Below are 22,140 nucleotides of genomic sequence, written 5' to 3' on the forward strand. Positions count from 1 at the left end.
GCGTGACGGCGGGGGCGCCTGGAGGGCGCCTGGAGGGCGTGGGAGCAGCCCCCTTGCTCCAAGCAGGCCCCGGGTCGGCCGCAGGGACCCGGTGTGCTGGGCAGGAGGTGGGGCACGGCTGGCTGTGTCTTACGCGCTTTCGGGCCGCTCACTCCTGGATTCTTTCCGCTTGAAGGCTTGGCCTGGGTTCCAGGCACTGAAGCTAGGGAAGAAGTACACGGAGCCCTGCGGCCTGGGAAGGCCTCTGGGGGTCCGGGTGGTGTTGGCAGGAGAGAGGCTGTGGCGGTTGCTGGCTGGGTACATGCAGGGTTGGGGGTGGGAAGAGGGGCCGTTTGGGGTCCAGCAGCACAGCCTGGACTCCAGTGCCCATTAGGGGACAGGGAACTGGTGAGTGGGGCCACCTGGGGGCTGAGTGAGGCCTGGAGCTGGCCGAGGTGTCCGTATGTGAAGTCTGAGCAGACCGAGGAGGGGTCTAGGTCCGTCTGACTGGAGAGGAAGGGGACGTGGAGGAGGGTCCTCCAGGCCGAGCCTTTGGAGTCCAGGCTGGCGGGGCTTTCCCCGGGGTGTGACAGAAGGGCCAGCCCTGCGGATGCCGGGTGAGGAGGGGGTGGCGGGGCTTGCAGGGGGGGGCATGGTCCTGGAGAGCCGGTAGCAGTTGGGAGGGGTGGGGTGGAGGGTGGGGTAGTGGGGACGTGGGAGCGGGGAAGGCGGAGGGATGAGCTGCCGGAGAAGCTGCTGTTGTAAAGGGAGGCGCGGGCGGGCGGGGGAGGGGGGGCGCGTTTTGGTGCTGGGGTCCGGCTACGTCGTTGTTTGTGGCAACTGGCATTTTACACGCAAGCTGCCGCGAGCCCCGGGGGTGCTGGGTCGTTGCCGTGAGATTTTACTGGGTGTCGTTTCTGCCTGCCGTTGTTTTGGCCTTGTTGGGAAAGCAAAACGCCAGCTTCCCAGAGGAAGAGAGACCAGTGAGCACTTGTCCAAAGTGGGAGACTAGATTTTGCATCGAGCCAGGATGCACGCCCAGGGCTCTGGGGTCGCGGACGTAGGGTCGCTGGAGGCCGCAGCCTTCATAGCCGCTGGCCCCTGCCTCCCTTTCCTCCTTTAGCTAAACTTCATGGGTCTGTTCATGTGTCTGTGTCTGCAGCGCTTCTCTGCGGCGTTTTGCTCTCAGCCCGTGTTTGCCGCCGCCCCCATGAGGAACAGACCCTCCCACACCCCTCACGCCCCCCACCCCGCCCTCAGATCTTCTGAGCTTCGGATAAAGTGAAACAGGGACTCGCATCTGGGAGCAGGACGATGCTTTAAATCGTTTTCTTTTCTGCAAAGAGCAGCGCTAGGGCAGGTGTGCTGAGACAGGTACAGTGTACGGGGTTTTTCTTGGGTTTTCATTAGGAAGAGTTCATTACTGGAGTTCGTGAATGGTCTTCCTGGGTGTGAACTTCCTGTAAAATGTCGCGGGTTCAGAGACCGTGACAGCAGGCCGCCCAGTTAGGAACTGCATGTACGTGCATGCAGGGAACCTTCTGCTGAGGGTGTCTCAGGGGTGGGTGGTGACTCCTTTGCCCTGCAGTGCAGGCCCTTCCTTGCCCTGGGACAGGACCGTGACTGTGCACTGGAGGGGGCTGCCTGTGCGTGCGCCTGCCGGCAGCCCCGCTGGGAGAGGGTCGCCCGGGTGCCTCGTCAGCAGCTCTGGTTTTCCTACCTATCTGTGGGCCAGCACGCTTTGGGATTCTGTTGATTTTCTACAGGAAGATGTTCAGCTCTGGGAAGTCCCAGAAACATTGGCTGGAGCTCATTTGTGTCTCGGCTCATCTGCTCCGTGTCGGGCCATTGTATCGTCTCTCGTTGCTGGAGGATTGAAGCCTCTCACTGGATACCAGATTTGCTCACAAAATCAGTGTTAAATTATATTTTGGCCTCGCCTAGCAGTTTGAGCAAACAGGGGGCACGGCGGTGTGCACAGACGGCGCCCGTCTGGCCGGTGCGCTGCAGCTCCCAGGCCAACGGACACAGTGTCCCCTTCGCAGCTCTGGCCCTGCGAGGCCGGAAAGCATAGGATGGGTTGGTCGGGCTGGAGGTCGGATGGGGCGGCGGGGGCTCTGTGAAAGCCCCTCTGCAGGGAGAGTGGTCTGGGTGGCCCTCTGGGCCCCGGTGGCTGCCGGACGCTTCTCAGACGTCTGACAGTGTGGCGGTGCGGAGCTGCGGAGGCGTCCCTGGGCTTCGCTGCTGCCTGTCGCGCTGCCGTCCGGCCGAGGGCGTCAGCCCAGCAGTGAGTGCGGCACCGGTGAGGAGGAGGCCGGAGCCTCTGTTCCACTCTCCGAGGCGTCTCCGTGCCAGAGCGAGCGACCTCAGAAGCACTCGAGGGTTTAACTGTGCTTCTTACGGAAGAGCTCCTGGATTGGTGATGTGAAATCCTCAACTAAAACCTACCTCCTTGTTTAGGCAGAAGCTCTATACTGAAGATGTGGCCTTCGGAGCTTCCGCTTTTCCTCCTCAGTATCTGTCTTCGGAGCTCGCTCTTCATCCCGGCAGCTACTCTCCCTACCCCGCCAAGTGTTCGCAGAGCGTCTGCCCGGTGCCCGGCTCGCCCTATGCTTACGGCCACCCCGGCGCCTACCGAGCTTTCCAGACCGTGAAGCCGCGAGCCGAGCAGACGTGCCCTCTCCCACAAGACCCAAGAGCCCCGTTCAAGGTTCGCTTACCGCCCTGGTGGGGGGTACCGTAGCGTTTAAGATAGAAAGAGCTGGTTGGTTCTCACGTGGTAGTTAAGTATTGTTTATCTTTTTTGTATATTTAGGAACTGATTTGTCTTTATCCGGTTTTGAAACAGTTGTTGTGGATACTTAGTAGGGATTTTCTGCTTTAAGCCTTTTTTCATGGTGCTGGTCTGCTTAATTCACGGGGCTTTTTAATTCTCCCCACAGAAAAAAACGTATGATGAGCAAAAGTTTGACAGCAAGAAGGCGGACGGCTCTCTGTCATCTGATACAAAATCAGTTAGAGGTTCACATCCTGCATCCATTCACGCGGACGCGACCTTGAAACCAGGTGAAAAAGACATACTATCTGATGTCCTGTTGTCCTCCCCCGCCCGCCCCAGAAGTGGCTCTGTTCTTTGTACACCTGTTTCTGCGGATCGGATCGACTCTGGTCGGTCCTGGAGACCTCTCCGCCCAGGGAAGGGCCTGTCGGGGAGGGCGGGGCTCTGTGGTGTGCCCTAGTGTGGCAGGACCTGGCTCAAAGCCACATGGCAAGTAAGTGGCACCCACAGGCCTCCAGACATGTCCTTAAGTAAATCGCAGGCACATCCCTTGGACTATATTTGACGATATTTGTTCCTGAAATAGCTTCTCTGGTGTTCTGTTGGGACACTTTTTTTTTTTTTTTTTTAAAGATTTTATTTATTTATTTGACAGACAGGGATCACAAGTAGGCAGAGAGGCAGGCAGAGAGAGAGGGGGAAGCAGGCTCCCCACAGAGCAGAGAGCCCAGTGCGGGGCTTGATCCCAGGATCCTGGGATCATGACCTGAGCAGAAGGCAGAGGCTTAACCCACTGAGCCACCCAGGCGCCCCCATTGGGACACTTTTTAACAGGTGAGAGAGTTTGCATTTTGAATCCCATCCTGAGCAACAGCCAGCCTGGGGCAGTGTAGTTCCTCAGGGACGTGTCTGCTCCGGCCTTGGAAACTGCTGTTCCAGGCTGTGGCTGAAAGCTAGTGGCTGCAGGGTGGCCGGTGTGGACGAGTGCCGTTTGATGGCTTGTTTATGAAGAGAGCTACACCTTCTGTAATAATGTAGTTACTAGGAATGGCCATTTTATTTACAGGTATAGCTTACATTACTTGGTATAGAAGTTTTTCTCTTTGTGTTGACTTCACTCAGAAACCATTTGGCGCAGGGCACTTTGCGAGGAAAGTTGTGCAGTTAACCGTAGTGACTGGCTTCCTGGCCGTCCAGTCGCATCAGCATTCCAAGTTGACTTCTGCCTGCTTTCTTCCGAAGTTCCTCTCACGTGCGGGAGAGGTATCACTGAGAAGAAATTCGTTGGCGTCGCTGTCAATCTGCGGAACCCTGCAGCGTGTGTGGAGGGTAGTTAGGTCAGGCTGCAGTAGCTAGTTGGCGAGCTGTAGAATTCCACCTCACAGCTGCAGTGCGCTTTGCTTCCTCCTGCCTGCGGCCCGACCCCAGCAGCCGGCGCTTCCGGCCCTCGCTGCGTCCCGTCGCTCCGCAGGCGGCATCGCTGGCAGATGGCGGAGGGCCTCGGACAGGCCCGTGTCGGTGTGTCGGCAGCGAGAGGCGTCCCGCCCTGCGGTTGCGGTGTGCGTCCGGGTCTTCACACAACAGCTACGTTTTCACCCCTTTTGTTTGTGTTCCTACAGACGGTTACCAGAAACGGACAGACAGGAAATCCAGAATCGTTGAGAAAAGTGTGTCTGCCTCCAGACCCGGCCTTGAGTTTACCAGGTTGGACTTCCCTGAACTGCAGGGTGCAGAGACCAGTGAGGTCGCAGAGACGCAGAAGCAGCCCAAGTGGGGCCCTCTGCGCCCCGCCTCGGCCGACCTTCCCCTTCTCCGCGAGGTGGTGCGGCCTGCCGAGGTGCGTGCGGGGCCCCCGCTCTGTGTCCCTCCTCCCCTTCTCCTTCCTTCCTTCTCCCCACGCGCCTTGGTAGGTGCCTCTCGGTACGTTCCGTCTTGCCGTGGGGGCCTTGCCGTGCACACAGAGGACCGTCTGCTTGGACTCTTTCCAGCCTGGGGTGGGCCCTAGTACAGCAGATTCTAAAAGAATCGCCGAATGCGCTTCCTGGTTTCGTGTCTCCAGGGGTCAGTACCCCAACCCCCATGTTGCTCAAGGCTCACCTCTGTCTGAAGTTGTTCAAGAGAAAACCGTGTTAATCACCTAAATCTTTTTTTAAAGGTGCATTGTGGGGCCTGAGGGGATCCCCTCAGTTTGAAGATAGGCACATGTAGGACTTTGTGTTTGCGTTTTTAAGACTTTTAGCATTTTTCCATGTCATTAAGTAGTTTTTGAAAACCTGTTGCACTGACCCTTGATGGATGTGTGTGTAATTACTGTAACGCTCTCGGACAGGTGAGCCATGGTGAGCAGGTAAGTTGTATTCAGAGAACGGGCTGTTTCAGTAATTTTACTTTTTGTTACTGGGCTCCGATTTAGTGAATCAGACAAGTGGGACACGTTTGGAAGGCTCTGAGCTTTACAGTGTAAGCCCGTTCAGATTTGAATGGATCCGTTCCCTTTCACCCTGAGTGCTGTGCTCACCCCGAGCTCACCCTGACGTCTGTCTGCGTGTGCTCACCCGCCCGTGTCTCATTTGCTGCCTCGTGTTTTTGTACATTTGTCGTCTCTGTGGACCTTCTCAGGGATTTTTTGGGACTTTGGTGCGTGGGCATGGTGCACAGTGCCCCCCTGCCAACCCCAGGCAGGGGCCCTGCAGCCTACGTGGTGGGGGCACACTTGTGCTGATGCAGAACTTGTCGTGTAGTTAGGAAGCTGTGTGGTGCGCGTGCTCTGATCCCCTCCGTGGGGCCTGTTCTCCCCCTGGCAGAGAAGTAGGGGACACTGCGGGCTCAGCTGAACACTGTGGGTGGCTTCTACAAGGAGTGAAATTTGATGTTAGGTATGTTTTTACTTATCTGGGATTTTTTTTTTTAAGAGCTTGAGAGCTGGGTGGGGGCATGATGGGATGGGCAGGAGGAGGAGGAGAGCGAGAATCCTCAGTAGACTCCACACCCACTGCCGCGCCCGACGTGGGGCTCGGTCTCACAGCCCTGAGATCCTGACTTGAGCTGAAACCAGGAGTTGGAGGCTTAACAGACTGCGACACCCGGGCAACCTGGAATTTTTAATTAGCATTTATTTTGGAGATTTTACAAATGGCAGGGGAAGCTGTATTTAAAAATTAAGTGACTACTTTCAGTTTGAAATGGTAAGAAGATGCTGGTTTGCCTTTTAGGGTGAAGGGGCGGTGAGAAGCACGGGCGCAGCGGAGTCCGTGGCCAGCCGCGCTGTGGCCGGGCCCTCCTCCTGCACCAGAGGTAAGAGGGGCTGCCGCGGCCTTAAGATAGCAGCACACTGTTGTGCAGGCCCAGTGCCTCAGAAGGGGTTTTGTTCTGAAGCCTTCTCTAAGGCAGCTGGGTGCGGACAAGGTGGTCTCACCGTGAGAAGCTGTGAGTGATACACGAGATCCCACATTGTTGGGCGGGGGGCGCAGAGTGGAGGCAATGAACTCCACGTGAAACGTCTGCTTTGTTCAGTTAAGGAGGAATTTGATGAACTCAGAAATGACTGTTTCCCGACGTGTAGCCTGCACCAGTGGTTCCATAGTTCTAGGTGCAGGACCCCTCAGCACCCTTTAAAAAGCCCCAGAGAGCTGTTTATTTGCACGATAGTGATTCGTAGTAGCAGTATTCAAAGTTAGAATTGAGAAATTCTTAATATTACTTCATTATTCTCTTATAAGTAACAATAATAAACCATTACCTGTTAATGTAGCTTTTTTTTTTTTTTTTAACGATTGATTTATTTATTGTAGAGAGATGGGGAGAGAGGCAGGGAGAGAGAATCTCAAGCAGACTCCCTGCCAAGCACAGAGCCCAGCATGGGGCTCGATCCCAGAACACCCTTGACCTGAGTGGAAGTCAAGGGTCAAATGCTCTACTGACTGAGCCGCCCCGGTGTCCCAACATAGCATATTGTTATGAAAAGTAGCTTTTCCAAAGTTAGACTGTAGCCAAGAGAGCAGCGTTTGTCATGTGTGCAACTCTGCAGCCGGCCCAGGGCGGCCTCGGCCATGGTGGTTTCACTGTCCCGTGTTGCGCGGCATCCTGGAAACCCCACTGGACACTCAGGAGCAGGAGCGTGGGGGTGGTGCAGGGCCTGTTCCTCCCGTCAGGAAAATGGTTTTGACCTTGGACCCCTGGAAGGCTCTTGAGGGCCTCAGAGCGTACTTAGAGATCTGGCCGGGCTGCTCCAGGGTGACGTATCAGAGCGCGTTCAGTTATTCTGCCTTTAATCTTTCTGAGTAGCTTGTCCTAACGAGACATTTTTACAGAATTATTCATGATGTGTCCACAAGCGTGTGTTCTTTTCCGTTCTCACGTGTGGTATGTGTGTGCTTTGGTAGAAACCTTCATGTAAAAGGGGACTTGAACGGTCTGTAGCTCGAAAGCATTCCATCTCGTCCACTGGAGGGTCGCCCCTGGCTGCCCAGGGTCGGCCCGGGCCCTCTTCTGTCTGGGCTGCCTGGGGAGAAGCGTGGCTGTACTTGGGCCTGAGGTTGAAAAAGAAATTACCACTTGTTCTGGTAGCTGAGGACCATGATCTTTGACTTTGGGTGTTATTGGTACACAGCAAGCTTAGTAGGGCCAAAACTTGATCTTTGCCCTATTAATTTTTGTGTGTTTGTCATGTGGACCTAATTGTGGATTGTTACTTTTTAACCAGAACTATGGTTTGTCTACCCACCCGCACCTCCGAATTAAAGAGCCAGTTGCTAGGAAAATCACGCAGCCTACAAGTTAACTCAGCATGCGTGTTCCCAGAAGAAAGCTTAGCAAATGCTCTAGTTTCCAAGAGAATGTTTGGAGCACCAGTCTGAATTTAATTATGCTCTGAGTAATGACCTCACATAATGTGTGTTTAGAATTTCTAAGCAGTTTTATTTTACCGTTGGGATGGCTCATGCACTTTGGTTATCTTTGAGCAGAGCTCTCTTGGACACCAATGGGTTATGTCGTTCGGCAGACGTTATCTACAGAACGGTCTGCAGCCCCTAAAAACGTTACTTCCGTGATAAACCGAGAGACGCTCGCTTCGTCCGCAGACCCTCGGAGCGTCAGTATGTCACCGCCTGAAGTTTTATCTTCGGATCCTTCCTACAAAGAGAAACACGCCCACTCCGCTAAGAAGGTATGTGTTGTGTTGGCTTATGTTGGTCTTCTGTGCCCCTGTATAGTCTGTTTTCTCAGATCCTAACAAAGTGTTGCATTCTGTGCTGTAGTCGCTAATGTGAGTTGGTTGTACTCGTATCTTGAGAAAAGCAGAACCCCAGTCAGGGAGCACAAGTGGTAGCTTTCCGAGTACGGGGCGGTGTTGGTTTTACACCCGTGCTCTTAAAGCATCTGTGACCCTGTTCTGGAAGATCAGCATCCAGAGATGCTGCAGAACGTCACACTCTGGCATATGGAGTCCTGCTCTCCTGCCTCCTAGTCTTTTATCTCTTGTATTTAAATTGCTTTTACTTACTAGGGTGAGGCCAGCAAGACAGCTGAATTCCACCTTTTGTGGTCGCCTGGGGTAGGTTACTGATTTCTGGTTGATGGCCGCTGTAGTAAGACAGCATCGCAGAATCCTTTTTCCATTTCAGTTCAGATGTTAAGCTGTCATTTTCATCGGTCCCTGGATTTATTTCTCCACGAGCCTTTCTTTCTGGTCTAGATTTTGTTCTTTTTTTTTTTTTTTTTTAAAGATTTTATTTATTTATTTGACACAGAGACAGAGATCACAAGTAGGCAGAGAGGCAGGCAGAGAGAGGAGGAAGCAGGCTCCCCGCTGAGCAGAGAGCCTGATGTGGGGCTCGATCCCAGGACCCTGAGATCATGACCTGAGCTGAAGGCAGCGGCTTAACCCACTGAGCCACCCAGGCGCCCCTAGATTTTGTTCTTGATTTTCATGGTGTGTTGGTACATTACTTTAGGTGGGGATGTGGCCATGTTTGCTGATGTGCAGTGACGCCCTTTCTAAGAGAACAGTTTCTGTTCCCCACAGTGTCACAGATCACCCCGTACAAACGGGAGCTGTGCTGACGGAGGGGAAGTGTGCTGCTGACAGTTAGAGCGAAGTCAGACCTGGGAGCCTGTCCTTACCGCTTATGAACAGCGTGAAGGACCTGGGAGCCGCAGGCCAGACCCTCTCTGAGCACTCGTGGCGCCGCCAGCCGTGGGCATGTGGGCGTAGGCGGCGCGGCAGGGCTCAGGCTGGGGCCGCCGCTCGGCTGCCGTCTCGCTCTCTGAACCAGGCTTCCTCATGCAAGGTTCAGATTCTTAGAGTTAATAGTAATGATTTTGTTTTATTTTCCCATAAACTTTTTTTTTTTTTTTTAAGATTACATTTAAGAGAGAGCGAGAGCACGAGCAGGGAGAAGCAGGCTCCCCGCTGAGCATGGAGTCCGATGCGGGGCTTGATCCCAGGGCCCTGGGATCATGACCTGAGCTGAAGACAGACTTTTAACCAACTGAGCCTCGTAGGCGCCCCTAAAATTGATTTTCTAATTATAAGTGTGGGGAAAGTTTATTTTAGGAAAGTTCTAAGATAAAAATTTAGATCACCTGTAGTCTTACAACCTAGGGGTGTGGTCTCCTGCATAACGGGGGTCGTAGGGTCGGGATGGTGTTTTCCTCTGAAACTGTGTTGTGAGCTCTTATTACTGAAATAGCGAACGTAAGCCACAAAGAGCGACTTAGGACCGAGACGTCTTCCCTTTGTTGCCCGCTCCTCGGAAGCCTGCGTTAACGACAGGATATATATTCTACCTCAGGCTTCTCAGAACATCAGCACAGAGAGCTTTGTTTTTTAAGGTTTTTTTTTTTTTTTTTTTTCTTTTAAACAAAAATGAGGCCATATGAGACCATTCTACACTCTCATCTTTCAGAGTTGACCTTTTCACTTCACAAGATGTCAGGGGCAGGTCCTCTAGGTCAGGAGGTGAACGTTCTTAGGGACAGTCCCCGCCGGGGATAAAGCAGGGCCCCTGACGAGGAAGGGCCCTGCTCTCTGGTAGACCGGCGTGGCGCAGACTGGTCGCGATGGGTGCTCCAGAAGGCCTGGCGGGGGACATGGAGATGGGCCGGCTCTTGAGCTGGAATGACCGCGCAGGCCTGGCCTGGATCCTGGTGTGAGGCTGAGGTGTGTTTGAGCTGACGGGGAGGGAGGGTGGGAGCTGTGGGGTCACATTCAGCAGCTGTGGGATGGGCGCAGACGTTTGTGTGATTTGAAGGCTCCACAGGGGATTCAGATGTGTGATTGGGTTTAAGGACCACCAGGCTGCTAGGAATGGCCCCGTCCGGGTTTATTTTATTTACTTTATTTTTAAAGACTGTTTATTAAAGAGCACTCACAAGTGCACATAAGCAGGGGGAGTGCAGAGGGAGAGGGAGAAGCAGACTCCCTGCTGAACAGGGAGCCTGATGTGGGACTTGATCCCAGGACACTGGGATCATGACCTGAGCTGAAGGCAGCCACGGAACCCTCTGAGCCACCCAGGCGCCCCCAGCACACCTGGATTTATGAAAAGGCTTTGGGTTGGTATTAAGAGATGGTAAAATGATCTCTTCCGGCCCAGAAGTAGGGATACCAAGTCTGCCAGTTTCAAAGTAATTGGATAGGACAGCTTTTTCAGCAGATTTCTTTTCCTTGAGAAGTACTGTCCTGAGTGCTCGTCTTCGGAAAACAGAGGTGAGGAGCCCAGCTCTGAACAGAGCCGCCTTCTGGCTGAGCAACTTGGTATCTCCAGTTTGCTCCAGTTCGTGGAAGGACACATTCTCGCGAGTGTCTTATAAACTCATGACTTTACTGTTTTTTTCTCTCTAGTCCAGAGCATCCCGTGGCGGTGATCCTGACCAGAATGAAGGCTCAAGAAAGCACAAGAAAAAGAAAGAGAAGTCTAAATCAGAGTACGAAGTCCTGACGACGGTTCAGGAGCCACCAAAGATTGAAGTACGTTTCTCTTTATTATGCTTTTCATGGTTTAAGACGTGGGCCCGCCCCAGCATACGTACAGACCCGCACAGGCTTCCGAAGGGAGACTCCCCAGCACTTCCTTCCGTACTCTTCGCCCTGTGCTACAGGGAATAGGTGCCCCCGGTGTTCTCCCCTTGGGCGGCCCCGCGCAGCGGCAGGGCGCGTGCGGAGTCGAGAGCCGGGTGCCTGCGGGGAGAGCCGGTCTGCGGGTGCCGCGGTGCTCATGCTGGCTCCTCAGTGTCTTGGTTCCCGTTCCCCCTTGCTTTGGCGTGCTGGCGCCTGCAGGGTCTTCTTTTCTGTCCAGACATGTGACTGTGATGTGCTTCACTCGGGGGAAAATGAGACTCCCATAACCCCATCCTGGGCGCTGGCCGAGAGAATTCCACAGACCTGCAGAATCCCTCTGGGCACTGTTCTCCTGCGGTGCCACAGGGCAGCCTCTGTGCTGCGGGGAGTCGCCCTGGGTTCACACTCCGTGCCAGGCTCAGCCTGACTCCCGGTGCTCGGCTCTGCTGCCTGTCCTCCGGCTTAGGGCCAAACCTGAGACTTTCCCACAAACCTGGGGGCTCCCAGAGCTCTTGGCGCACTCCCTTGAGGACACTGGGGTCGCGTGTGTGAAGACCTGTGATCCTGACAGAGTGTTAATAATTTGGGCCAACAAATAATTCACGGAGTTCTGCTCCCCTGTCCCGCGTCACTTCTCTGAGTCATGTAAAATGCTAACGAAAGCATCTAAGGTGTTTTTAAATGACTTCACCGTTGTCATTAGAGGCCTGTTGCCCTATTTTCTATTTCATTTCTATTGTCTAGTCTGGGAGCAGCGCACGGGACTAGAGCAGTACTCCCGAGACTAGACCAACGGGTACTCTAACGGAAGCGCAGTTGAAGGCTGGGTGCTGGAACACTGTGCCCGGGGGCCCAGGGCCCCCACAGCCTTGGGGCCCCCGCCCACTTGCTCTCTAGGGCAGTGGGATCGGAACTGTGGTCTTTAAATCAATTTCTAAGAGTAAAACGGTTTGGGGCGGTTTGAGGTCTCCTTGTGAGCTCTGTGGGAGCTGGTGACAGAGATCCCGGGCAAGGAACAGCTCGCACGTGGGCACACTCGGTTCTTGTGATCCGCCAAGAGCTCAAGGGTATGTGGTTTACTTAGGATGCCGAGGAGTTCCCCAATCTGGCTGTTGCGTCTGAAAGAAGAGAGAGAGTAGCGTCTCCGAGATGTCAGGCCAGACAGCAGGCCCAGGTAAGTTTTAGATTGACGCGGTCATTGCTTTAGGCTTAACTCTTCCTGCTTAACTAAACTCTTGAGAAAAAAGTATCTTCCAGACTTTTGTATGTACGAGAAAGGTGGTTTTGTTTTGATTTCTTTCTTCACTGGAGAATCACACACGGGTGTCGACGCTCTAAGTGCACTGTTGTGTCACCGTCGTGAGAAGACGGCGGTATGCCACTGCTGCATCAGGAGGCGGCACAGACGGCCTGGCGGTCTCCGGCGGAGAGTGGGAAAAGTTGGCTGTTTATTTGGAAACAGGAATTGCGTTGTGAGGCGGCAGAGTCTGACAAAACAAAAAGGAGGCCCCCCCCCCTGCAAATTCAACCCTGAGTGCTCAGTACAAGGTGAAGAGGGGGCTCTCCTTGAGCCCCTGCCCTGCGGTGGATTTGCGGATGAACTTGTGATTCGTCATCCGGGTGGAGAACTCGTACACTTGGCCCCATTTCTCCACGAGTCTCCAGCACTTTCACTGCCATTTGGCCTTCGGAAGTGGGGGCGGTATTTTCGCATTTGTGAGCAGTAAGACTCTGAACGTTGTGCAGATTCCCTGGGATTCCTGTGGTCCAGTTTGGTCCTCTCCTGTCCCTGCCCGCGGAGTCTCTGTAGCCACCTGTGTGGCACGTCGCGCTCGCCTGGTGACGTGGGCCCACGGCTGGGCAGGAGAGGACGTGCCGAGGGCAGGTGTGCTGCGGCTGCCCGTGTCCGAGGACCCCAGATCACAGCCCTTTCAGAGTAGCATGTGTTTCAAGTAGAGCACAGCTCGTGCCTGAATTGCACGCCTGCCACATGCATTTTGACTTGTGTAAATTCTTGGTCCCAGCCCGCTGACTTCATGGCATCCGGTTGGCTCTCCGATGCAGTCGGAAGTTGCGTGGTGCCCGTGAGACAGTTACACCCATCAGTTGGCCTCAAACACGGACTCCCGCTGCCACAGACTCCGCACACGTCCTCGTGTCCTACCTGGGGGTGTGCGCCTGCACCGTGTGGGTGCAGACGGAGCCCCGGGGCTGGAAGGGGAGGGGAAGAAACCGCCGCAGTCCCCTTGAAAGATGATGTAGCATTATCTGGATTTTTCTTTAAATTTTTAGATTTTTAATGGTTGCTATATAGAGGTTTCATTTTATCTTTTATGACTTTTTGTTGTGAAGTGAAAAGCACGGTTTGTAAAATACGCCACCCTAAGAAAACTTCTGACTCTAATTCTTTAGAACAGTTATAAAAATAGTGGAAAGAAGAGCCAGATTCCAGTGCAGTTGGATTTGGGGGGCATGCTGGCGGCCCTGGAGAAGAAGCAGCACTCCCAGAGCGCGAAGCCGTCCTCCAGACCTGTGGTGTTCTCGGGTAAGTGCAGCTTTTCGTCTCCGAGGGATGGCCGGGCGTCTGTCGGGCAGGCCGCTCCGCTCGGTCTCTGCAGTTGGAAGCGTGTGTGTGGGGTCCGAGGGCATGGCACTGGGGTAGGGAGAGAGATACTAGTGGGATAGCTCGGGAGTCCAGAAATAAACCCACATAACCGTGGCCAGTGAGTTTTTGACCAAAATATGTTCGTTAAAAGAACAAGGAACAGTTTTGAAAAATGGTGACGGGACAGCTGGATTTCCACCTGCTGGAGAAAGCCAGGCTCCCGCCTCACCCCGTGTGTTCGCGAGGAGCGATGACCTGAAGCAAGCACAAGGTCCGCAGAGGCCTTAGAAGAACACGGAGGTGGGGCGCCTGGGCGGCTCCGTTGGTGAAGCGTCCAGTCTCGGTTTTGGCTCAGGTCGTGATCTCAGCTCGGGCTCCGTGCGGGGCGGGGAGTCTGCTCGGGAGTCTCTCTCATAACAACAAAAAGTAAATTTCACGACCTGTGCTTAGGCAGTGGATTTTTAGCTAGGACACCAAAAGCACAGGCCACAAAAGCAAAAATAGATAAACAGAATTTCATCAAAAACAAGAACTTTTGCATAGTAAGGGACATTATCAAAAAACGAGAAGAATTTCTTTACAGAAAGCGAGAAAATGTTTGCAAATCATATACCTGATAAGGATTTGCTGTCCAAAGACCTACAGAATCCTCCCAAAGCTCCACATTAAACACCCACTAAAAAACAGGCAAAGGACTTGGCGGCGCTCCACAAGAAGACACTCGCGTGGCCGGTAACACGTGAGAAGCTGCCTGACGCCCTCAATCTGGACGCGTCGAGCCAGCGCCGCAGGGAGCTGGTTCTTCGTGCCTGCCGCGGTAGCGGTCGTCGGAAATTTGGAGAAACGGGGGAGGACGAGACCGCTCTGGGAGGCCGTCCGGCAGCTCCTCAGGATGCTGGACCCGGCCCCTCGCAGGCCCCTGCTCACAGCAGCAGCGTCCCGAAGAGCTGAAAAGGAAACAGCCCCTGGTGTGTATCGGCACAAACGGGTGACCAGGGTGTGGCCCGGCCTTCGTGCCGGCTGCCGCGACCTGCGTGGCTGCTCGCGTTCTCCGAGATGAGCCTGCGCTGATGGGCCCGCGCTCCGGGAGAGATCCGGAGTGGACAGTCCCCGAGAGGCCTGGAGGGTCCCTGAGCTGGAGGCTGTGGGGAGCTACTGCTCCGTGGGGACAGACTTGCAGTGTGGAGCCCGGGAGCCGTTGGGGAAGAGGAGGGCGTGGTGGTCGCACAGCACTGAATGGAGTTGGCGCCCCTGGACCGGGGGCTCAGGGCCGGTTACAGTCCAGATTCTTGCCGGCTTCTCACTGTGACGGTTTGAGACCGGGCAGGGGAGTGTTGCAAACTCACGTGCTCACGAGCCTGGAGTACGTACCATGTGGCCCCTCAGGGAAGAGCTGGCTGACCCTGACCTGTCCAGCCACGAGTGTTTGATTGTTCCGCTGCGTTTCAGAGTTGCAGACCTGGGTCGATGCCGCCGCTCGCTGCTCCGCGGGCGTCCCACTGACCCGACTGTCTATTTCTCGGGCGTGCTTTTCAGTAACTGGTAGATGTCAACGTCGTTTTCCCCGCAGGTACCTCGGTTAGCCCGTCTGACCGGCCGTGGCTGCGTGTTGCCCGGACCCCGCGGCCATCTTCTGTCACTCTTAGGGCGCGTTTCTCACTGGTCTCCACTGTCCAGTCTGTATTTGATTTTCCCTGGTTGTCTCCGTGACGTTGGTCGCTTTATTCCTGGCAGGACCCGCCGCTGGGTACCCTGCGAGTCTGAGTGCCCGCACGCGCCAGAGCTCGGGGCCGCAGCCGCTCTCGGGCCTTCCCTGCGTGTTGCTTTTCTCCGCTGCTCTGGGGAAGGCCCGTAGGGCACCGACCGCACACGGGGTGGTTTTCAGACCAGTCCAGCTGCCTTGGCGGGCGTGGGTAACTCCGGGGTTACCTGTTGGCAGAGGCAGCTTTCCTCGGCAGTGAGCAGGGGGCTCGTTCCGTGTGCTCTGATGAGGGGCAAGGCAGGTGTGGCCACAAGAGACAAGAGTCGTGCAGGCTTGGTCCTCAGGTGGGCGCAGCCGGCGGGTAAGTGCCAGTGCAGGCGGCAGGCCGAGGTCAGGGATGGGGTGGGGGGACTGTGTAGGGCTGGCCCGCTTGGTACTTGCCACGAGCTCTGGGTTGGAGGCATCCGGCACTGCCTGGCCCCCAGGCACAGGGGGTCTGGCTCGGGGGGTGGGGGGAGGCTGGCTTGCATGGCACAGGCATGTTCCTGGCTGGACCCTTAGGTAACTCTAAGAACTGGCCGGCCCAGGAGGGCCACTGTTTCCTTTGCTGAAAGCCGTGAAGATGTCAAAGCAGCATGGTGAACAGAGAACGCACGAACCTGGTGCGGGGCCTCGCTTATGGGTCAGGGCAGGAGTCCCCCAAGCCTCCTGTTTCTCAGAGCAGTTCCCTGAGTAGCCTGCAGCGGCTTGGAGAAGTCTGGAAGACTTTCAGCCACTCTCTGGTTCTGCGGGGTACAGCCTCCGGGGAGCCCACAGGGGGCTGTGGGAACTGTGGACTGAGCTTTCCAGACCTTCCGCAAAAGGAGAAAGCCGGAAGGCAGAGGAAGGGTCCTGTGAGGGGTCCGGGGTGGCTCTTTTGGGACTAGGTTCAAGCTGGACCTTTTAGGTGGGGTCGTGTGTGAAATAGCAGTTGAGCAGAAGCAGGAGCCCTCCATCAGATCAGAGTTCTTTTAAAGAAGCATCTTCTGGTTTGGTTTACAGACCCCACTGAGGTGGAGGAGAAATCGAAACTTTAAAATTGGCCTGTCAGGGGCGCCTGGGTGGCTTAGTGGGTTAAAGTCTCTGCCTTCAGCTCAGGTCATGATCTCAGGGTCCTGGGATCGAGCCCCGCATCGGGCTCTCTGCTCAGCGGCGAGCCTGCTTCCTCTTCTCTCTCTGCCTGCCTCTCTGCCTACTTGTGATCTCTGTCTGTCAAATAAATAAAATATTAGTTAAAAAACTCAATAAAAAAATTGTTCAGTCAGAAACTAAGAAGATAGTTCTGTAATTACATGTGACTAAAAATACATAATACAGATGGTCAAATCATTCTAAAAGATTTTTAAGAGGCAAATTTTATGTTTTCCAGTTCAGGTCACCTTTTTTTTTTTAATTGTGTTACGTTGGCCACTGTACAGTACATTATTAGTTTCTGATGTGTTCCGTGTTTCCTTGTTTGCATAGAACACCCAGTGCTCCATGAATCCATGCCCTCCTTAATACTCCCTGCCGGGCCAACCCATCCCCCCATCCATGCCCCTCCAAAACCCTTAGGTTGTTTACTGGAGGCCATAGTCTCTCATGGCTTGTCTCCCTCCCCCTCCAGTTTCCTCCCCTTCACTTTTCCCTTCTTTCTCCGAATGTTCTCTATGGTTTTCCTTGTGCTCCACAAGTAAGTAAAGCCATATGATAACTGACTGACTGCTTGACTTATTTTACTCAGCGCAATCTCCTCCAGTCCCGTCCATGTTGAGGCAGAAGTTGGGTATTCATCCTTTCTGACGGCTAAGTAATACCTTATTGTATATATATGGACCACATCATCTTTATCCATTCGTCTGTTGAAGGGCATCTTGGCTCTTCCCACAGTTTGGCGACCATGGCCATTGCTGCTATGAACATTGGGGTGCACGTGGCCCTTCTTTTCAGTACATCTGAATCTTTGGTGTAAATAACCAGTAGTGCAATTGCAGGGTCATTGGGTAGCTTTATTTTTAATTTCTTAAGGAATCTCCACACTTTTCCAAAGTGGCTGCACCAACTTGCATTCCCACCAACAGTGTAAGAGGGTTCCCCTTTCTCCACATCCTCTCCAACACTTGTTTCCTGTCTTGTTGATTTTGGCCATTCTAACTGGTATAAGGTGGTATCTCAGTGTGGTTTTGATTTGAATCTGCCTGATGGCCAGTGATGATGAACATTTTTTCATGTGTCTGATAGCCATTTCTGTGTCTTCTTTGGAGAAGTGTCTGTTCATGTCTTCTGCCCATTTTTTGACATGGTTATCTGTTTTGTGTGTGTTGAGTTTGAGGAGTTTTTATAGATCTTGGATGTCAGCCCTTTGTACTGTCATTTGTGAATACCTTCTTCCATCTCAGGTCACATTTTTAAGTAGTTTCAGGTTGTTGCATTGTGAGGCTGGGATTTTGATAATATTGAAACGATGTTTTGGCCAGAGTCCCAGGATTGCCCAGACCCTGATGTGCCTGTCGCCTGTCCTTTTGACATGATTAATGGAACCATCTCTCCCATGAAAAGTAAAAACCAGTTAAGAGGAATTCAGGGTTTCTCTTCATTCTTAGCTGAGCCAGTGCTGAATAGCTCCTTGCAGAGCTTGCTGGCTAGAACACAGCTCAGAGGGCTTTGGGCTTGAGTCTGTTCTTGACCCCAACTCAGGGCTGCCCACCTGGTTGCCATGGTGATGAGGAGAGTCGTGCTTTTAGCAGTGGCACAGGGAGGACTAGCCCTGGTTACTTAGCAGATGGTGCCTTGAAATCTACAGTGTGTTTCTTTTAGATAGCAGATGGCCACACTGTTCTTCCTTACGCAGTCTGACAGTCTCTGCTCGAGTGGAATGGCTCCTTCATTCACATTTAATGTAATTGTTACTGTGGTTGGATTTACATCTGCTGTTTTGCTGTTTTTTTTTTTATTCTTGGTTCCTCTTTAAACTGTCTTCTTTTATGTTAAGTGAATAGTTTTATTTATTTATATTACTTATATATTTGTTTATTTTTAGCAGGGAGAGGCAGACGGAGAGGGAGAGAGACAGAATCCTAGGCAGGCTTCATGCCTGGGGCTGGATCCCCCGATCCTGAGATCATGACCTGAGCTGAAATCAACAGTCTGACTTTTAACCGACTGAGCCACCTGGGTGCCCCAAGTAAATATTTTTAGAGTACCATTTTGAATCCTTCATTTATTTTTTCTTTACTTAAATAATTTTCTTAAAAATAGGTAAGCAAGCAGCTGCTCATGAATAAGGAAAGTGATTGATTGCTCTAGGAATCACAGTATACGTCTGAGTTTCTGCATTGGAGAAGCTTTACACCAGTGTAATTCTTTTTTTTTTTTTTAAGATTTTATTTATTTATTTGAGAGAGAGACAGGGAGAGAGAGCATGAGTGAGGAGACGGGCAGAGCGAGAAGCAGACTCCCTGTGGAGCTGGGAGCCTGATGCGGGACTTGATCCCAGGACTCCAGGATCATGACCTGAGCAGAAGGCAGTCGTCCAACCAACTGAGCCACCCAGGCGTCCCAACACCAGTGTAATTCTTGTCTCCCTCTCTCTCTCTGGGCTGTAGTTGGCGTCTGTGTCATGCCTGTGTACGTCATCAACAAGATGGTACGGTGTTGTAAGCATTGCTCGATGCTTTCATGTCTTTTGAAGAAACTAAGACAAGCACTGAGAAAAGAATTTTACGTTTTCTAGCTTTATTCACGATTGTTAGTGTTCAGGATCTGTCCCTCTAGGCTCAGATACCACCCAGTGGCACTTCTTCAGCATTTCTCCAGTAGTCCTTCCTCTCGAATCATATAGGAGTTCCGCTGAGCAGTAAGTTCTCTCGTGCTTTGTCTGTCTAGGAACATCTCTATTTTGCATTTAGTTTTGGAAGGATAGTTTTGCTGGTTATAGAATTGCTTCTTGGCAGTTTTTTCTCCCTCACTACAGGCATTCCTTGGAGATACCACGGGTGTGGTTCCAGACCACTGCTATAAAGTGAATATCACAGTAAAGCAAGTCAAGTGAATTTTTGGTTTCCTAGGGCATAAAAAAGTCATGTTGACACTGAACTGTAGTCCACTAAGTGCAACAGTAGTGTGTCTAAAAAACAATATACATATCTTATTTTTAAAAAATTTCTAAAAAATGCTAACCATCATCTGAGCTTTCAGGAGCCATAATCTTTTTGCTGGTAGAGGGTCTTGTCTGCTGTTTAAGGCTGCCGGCCCATCTGGGTGGTGGCAGCTGTGGCCGTTTCCGAAAGTAAGACAACCCTGGAGTTTGCCGCATGGACGGACTCTTCTTCCAGGAGCAGTTTCTCTGTAGCCCGTGATGCTGTATGGTAGCGTTGTACCCACAGCAAAACTTCTTTCACAACTGGAGTGCGGGATGCCTGGGGGGCTTAGTCGGTAAAGCGTTTCCTGTGGCTCTGGGTTCTGGTTATCAAGCCCTGAGTTGGGCTCCCTGCTTGTCTCTCTCCCTCTGCTCCCCCCACCCCAAGCTTGTACTCTCTCTCTCTCTCAAATAAATAAAACCTTACAAAAACCTGAAAAACTGGGGTCCATCCTCTCCAACCCTGCTGCTGTGTTATAGCTACATTCGTGTGATATTCTAAATCCTTTGCTGTCACTTCAGCAATCTTCACGGCATCTTCACTGGTGTAGATTCCATCTCAACCACTTTCTTTGCTCATCCGTAAGAAGCAAGTCCTCATCTGTTCAAGTCTGATCACGGGATTCTAGCAGTTCAGTCCCATCTTCAGGCTGCACTTCTGATCCTGCTTCTCCTGCTGTTTCCCCCACATTTGCAGTGACTTCCTCCACCGCAGTCTTGAACCCCTCAAAGCCACCCACGAGGGCTGGAATCCGCTTCTTCCAAATTCCTGTTGATGTTGATAGTTTGACCTCTTCCAGATAGTGAATCATTTCCAGGATGTTTTCGGTTCGCTGTTCCCTAACCCATCAGAGCAATCACTGTCTGTGGTAGCCACAGCATTATGAAATGTATTTCTTTAAAAATAAGACTCGAAAGTCACGATAACTTCTTGATCCATGGGCCGCAGAATAGATGTGTTACCAGCGTGAGAATGGTGTTAATCTTGTTAATCTTCCCAGAGCTCTTGAGTGACAAGTTGCACTGTTAATGAGAAGTTCTCTTTTGAGTGGAATCTTTCTTCTGAGCCATAGGTCTCAACAGTGGGCATGGAACCGTGAGCCATGTTGTAAACAGACGCGCTGGCCCCAGGCTATCTTCTTCCACGTAAAGATGACGGGCAAAGTAGATATAGCATAATTTATTCCCCCTCAATTCCAGTGTCCTTCACGTAGAGCGACACAACAGTTGTTTCAGGTGTGCGGTGCAGAGATTGAGCAGTCCGGTGCCTTACTCGGTGCATCACGATCCATACGTGTGCTTGTAAACCCCATCGCCCATTTCACCTGTTCCCCTACCCAGCTCTCCTCTGGTAACCATCCGTTGGTTTTGTATAATTAAGAGTTTGTGTTTTTTCTTTTCCTTTGGCTCTTAAATTTCACATGAGGTGAGTGAAATCACGTTATTTGTCTTTGTTTGCCTTATTTCGCTTATTGTTATACTGTCTGGATCCATCCTCTTGTTGCAAATGGCAAGATTTCCTTTATTTTCTTTCTGTGGTTAAGTAATATTCCAGCGTATGTATGATACACCACGTTCTTCTTCATCTGTCCATGGACACTTGGGTTGCTTCTGTATTGGCTATTGTAAATAATGCTGCAGTAAACATAGTGGTGTAGATATCTTTTTGAATTAAGTGTTTTGTCTTCTTTCAGGAGCTACCCAGCAGTAGAATTATTGGATCACAGAGTAGCTCTATTTTCAACTTTCTGAGAAGCCTCCGTCCTGGTTCCCTGGGCAGCGGCACCAGCGTGCATTCCCACCACCAGTGCACAAGGGCTCCCTTTCTCCAAAGTGTATTCAACACTCGTTTCTTGTGTTTTCGGTTGGTGCCATTCTCAGGTGTGAGGGGCTCTTTGTGGATTCGATCTGTATTCCCCTGGTGATGAGTGATGTCGAGCATCTTTTCCTGTGTCTGTTGGCCATCTGGGTGTCTTTTTTAGAGAAATGTCTGTTCATGTCTTCTGCCTATTTTAAAATGGATTATTTGTTTTTTTAGGTATAAGTTGTGTAAGTTCTTTTTATAGATTTTTGGATGCTAACTCCTTATTTGATAATGTCATTTGCAAATATTTTCAGCCTGCTCAGTAGATTTTTAGTTTTGTTGGTGGTTGATTTAATTGTGCAGAAGTTCAGTATTTCACTGTCGTCCCGGTAGCATGATTTTGCTTTTGTTTCCCTGGTCTCAGGAGACATCAAAAAAAAATGTTGCTGTGACTGATGGCAGAGAAATTACTGCCTGTGCTCTCTTCTAGGATTTTTCATGGTTTCAGGGCTCAAATTTAGGTCTATTCCATTTCGAATTTATTTTTGTGTGTGATGGAAGAAATTACTTGTTTCATTCGTATGCGTGTAGCTGTCCAGTTTGCCCCATTTGTTAAAGAGACCAGCTTTTCCCCATTGAATATTCTTGCCTCCTTTGTTGAAGATTGATTGGCCATATAATTTTGGTTTTATTTCTGGGCTTTCTATTCTGTTCTGTTGATCTGTTTTTCTGTTTTTTTGTTTTGTTTTGTATGTGTGTATGTGTGTGCTAGTACTGTATTGGTTTTTAAATTTTTTTTAAAGCTTTCTTTATTTTAAAGAGAGGGAGAGGGAAAGAGAATCGGAAGCAGGCTGTGCACTCATGTGACCCTCAGATCATGACCTGAGCTGGAACCATGGGCTGGACACCTGACTGGGCCACCCAGGCACCTCAGGACCATACTCTTGGTAACTGTGGCTTTTTAGTATAACTTGAAGCCTGGGGTTGTGATACCTTCAGTTTGTTGTTCTTTTTTAAGCTTACTTTGACTATTTAGTGTCTTTTGTGATTCTA

At 51.8% G+C, this 22,140-nt stretch overlaps 1 protein-coding gene across 2 annotated transcripts in view; it reads left to right on the forward strand.

Moving 5' to 3' along the window:
* Positions 1-22,140, forward strand: part of SECISBP2 (SECIS binding protein 2) — a 42,557-nt gene that overhangs the window by 3,140 nt on the left and 17,277 nt on the right. The window contains exons 3-10 of one of the 2 annotated variants that reach the window (XM_059142564.1): positions 2,440-2,689; positions 2,922-3,045; positions 4,378-4,595; positions 5,971-6,052; positions 7,723-7,925; positions 10,605-10,730; positions 11,905-11,994; positions 13,233-13,365. In XM_059142564.1, coding sequence (XP_058998547.1) covers positions 2,440-2,689; positions 2,922-3,045; positions 4,378-4,595; positions 5,971-6,052; positions 7,723-7,925; positions 10,605-10,730; positions 11,905-11,994; positions 13,233-13,365 — 1,226 coding nt within the window. The remainder of the gene's footprint in view (positions 1-2,439; positions 2,690-2,921; positions 3,046-4,377; positions 4,596-5,970; positions 6,053-7,722; positions 7,926-10,604; positions 10,731-11,904; positions 11,995-13,232; positions 13,366-22,140) is intronic. The other variant, XM_059142565.1, reaches the window with a different exon arrangement.

Source organism: Mustela lutreola, chromosome 12 (assembly GCF_030435805.1).
Source record: "Mustela lutreola isolate mMusLut2 chromosome 12, mMusLut2.pri, whole genome shotgun sequence".
Taxonomy (NCBI): Eukaryota; Metazoa; Chordata; class Mammalia; order Carnivora; family Mustelidae; genus Mustela; species Mustela lutreola.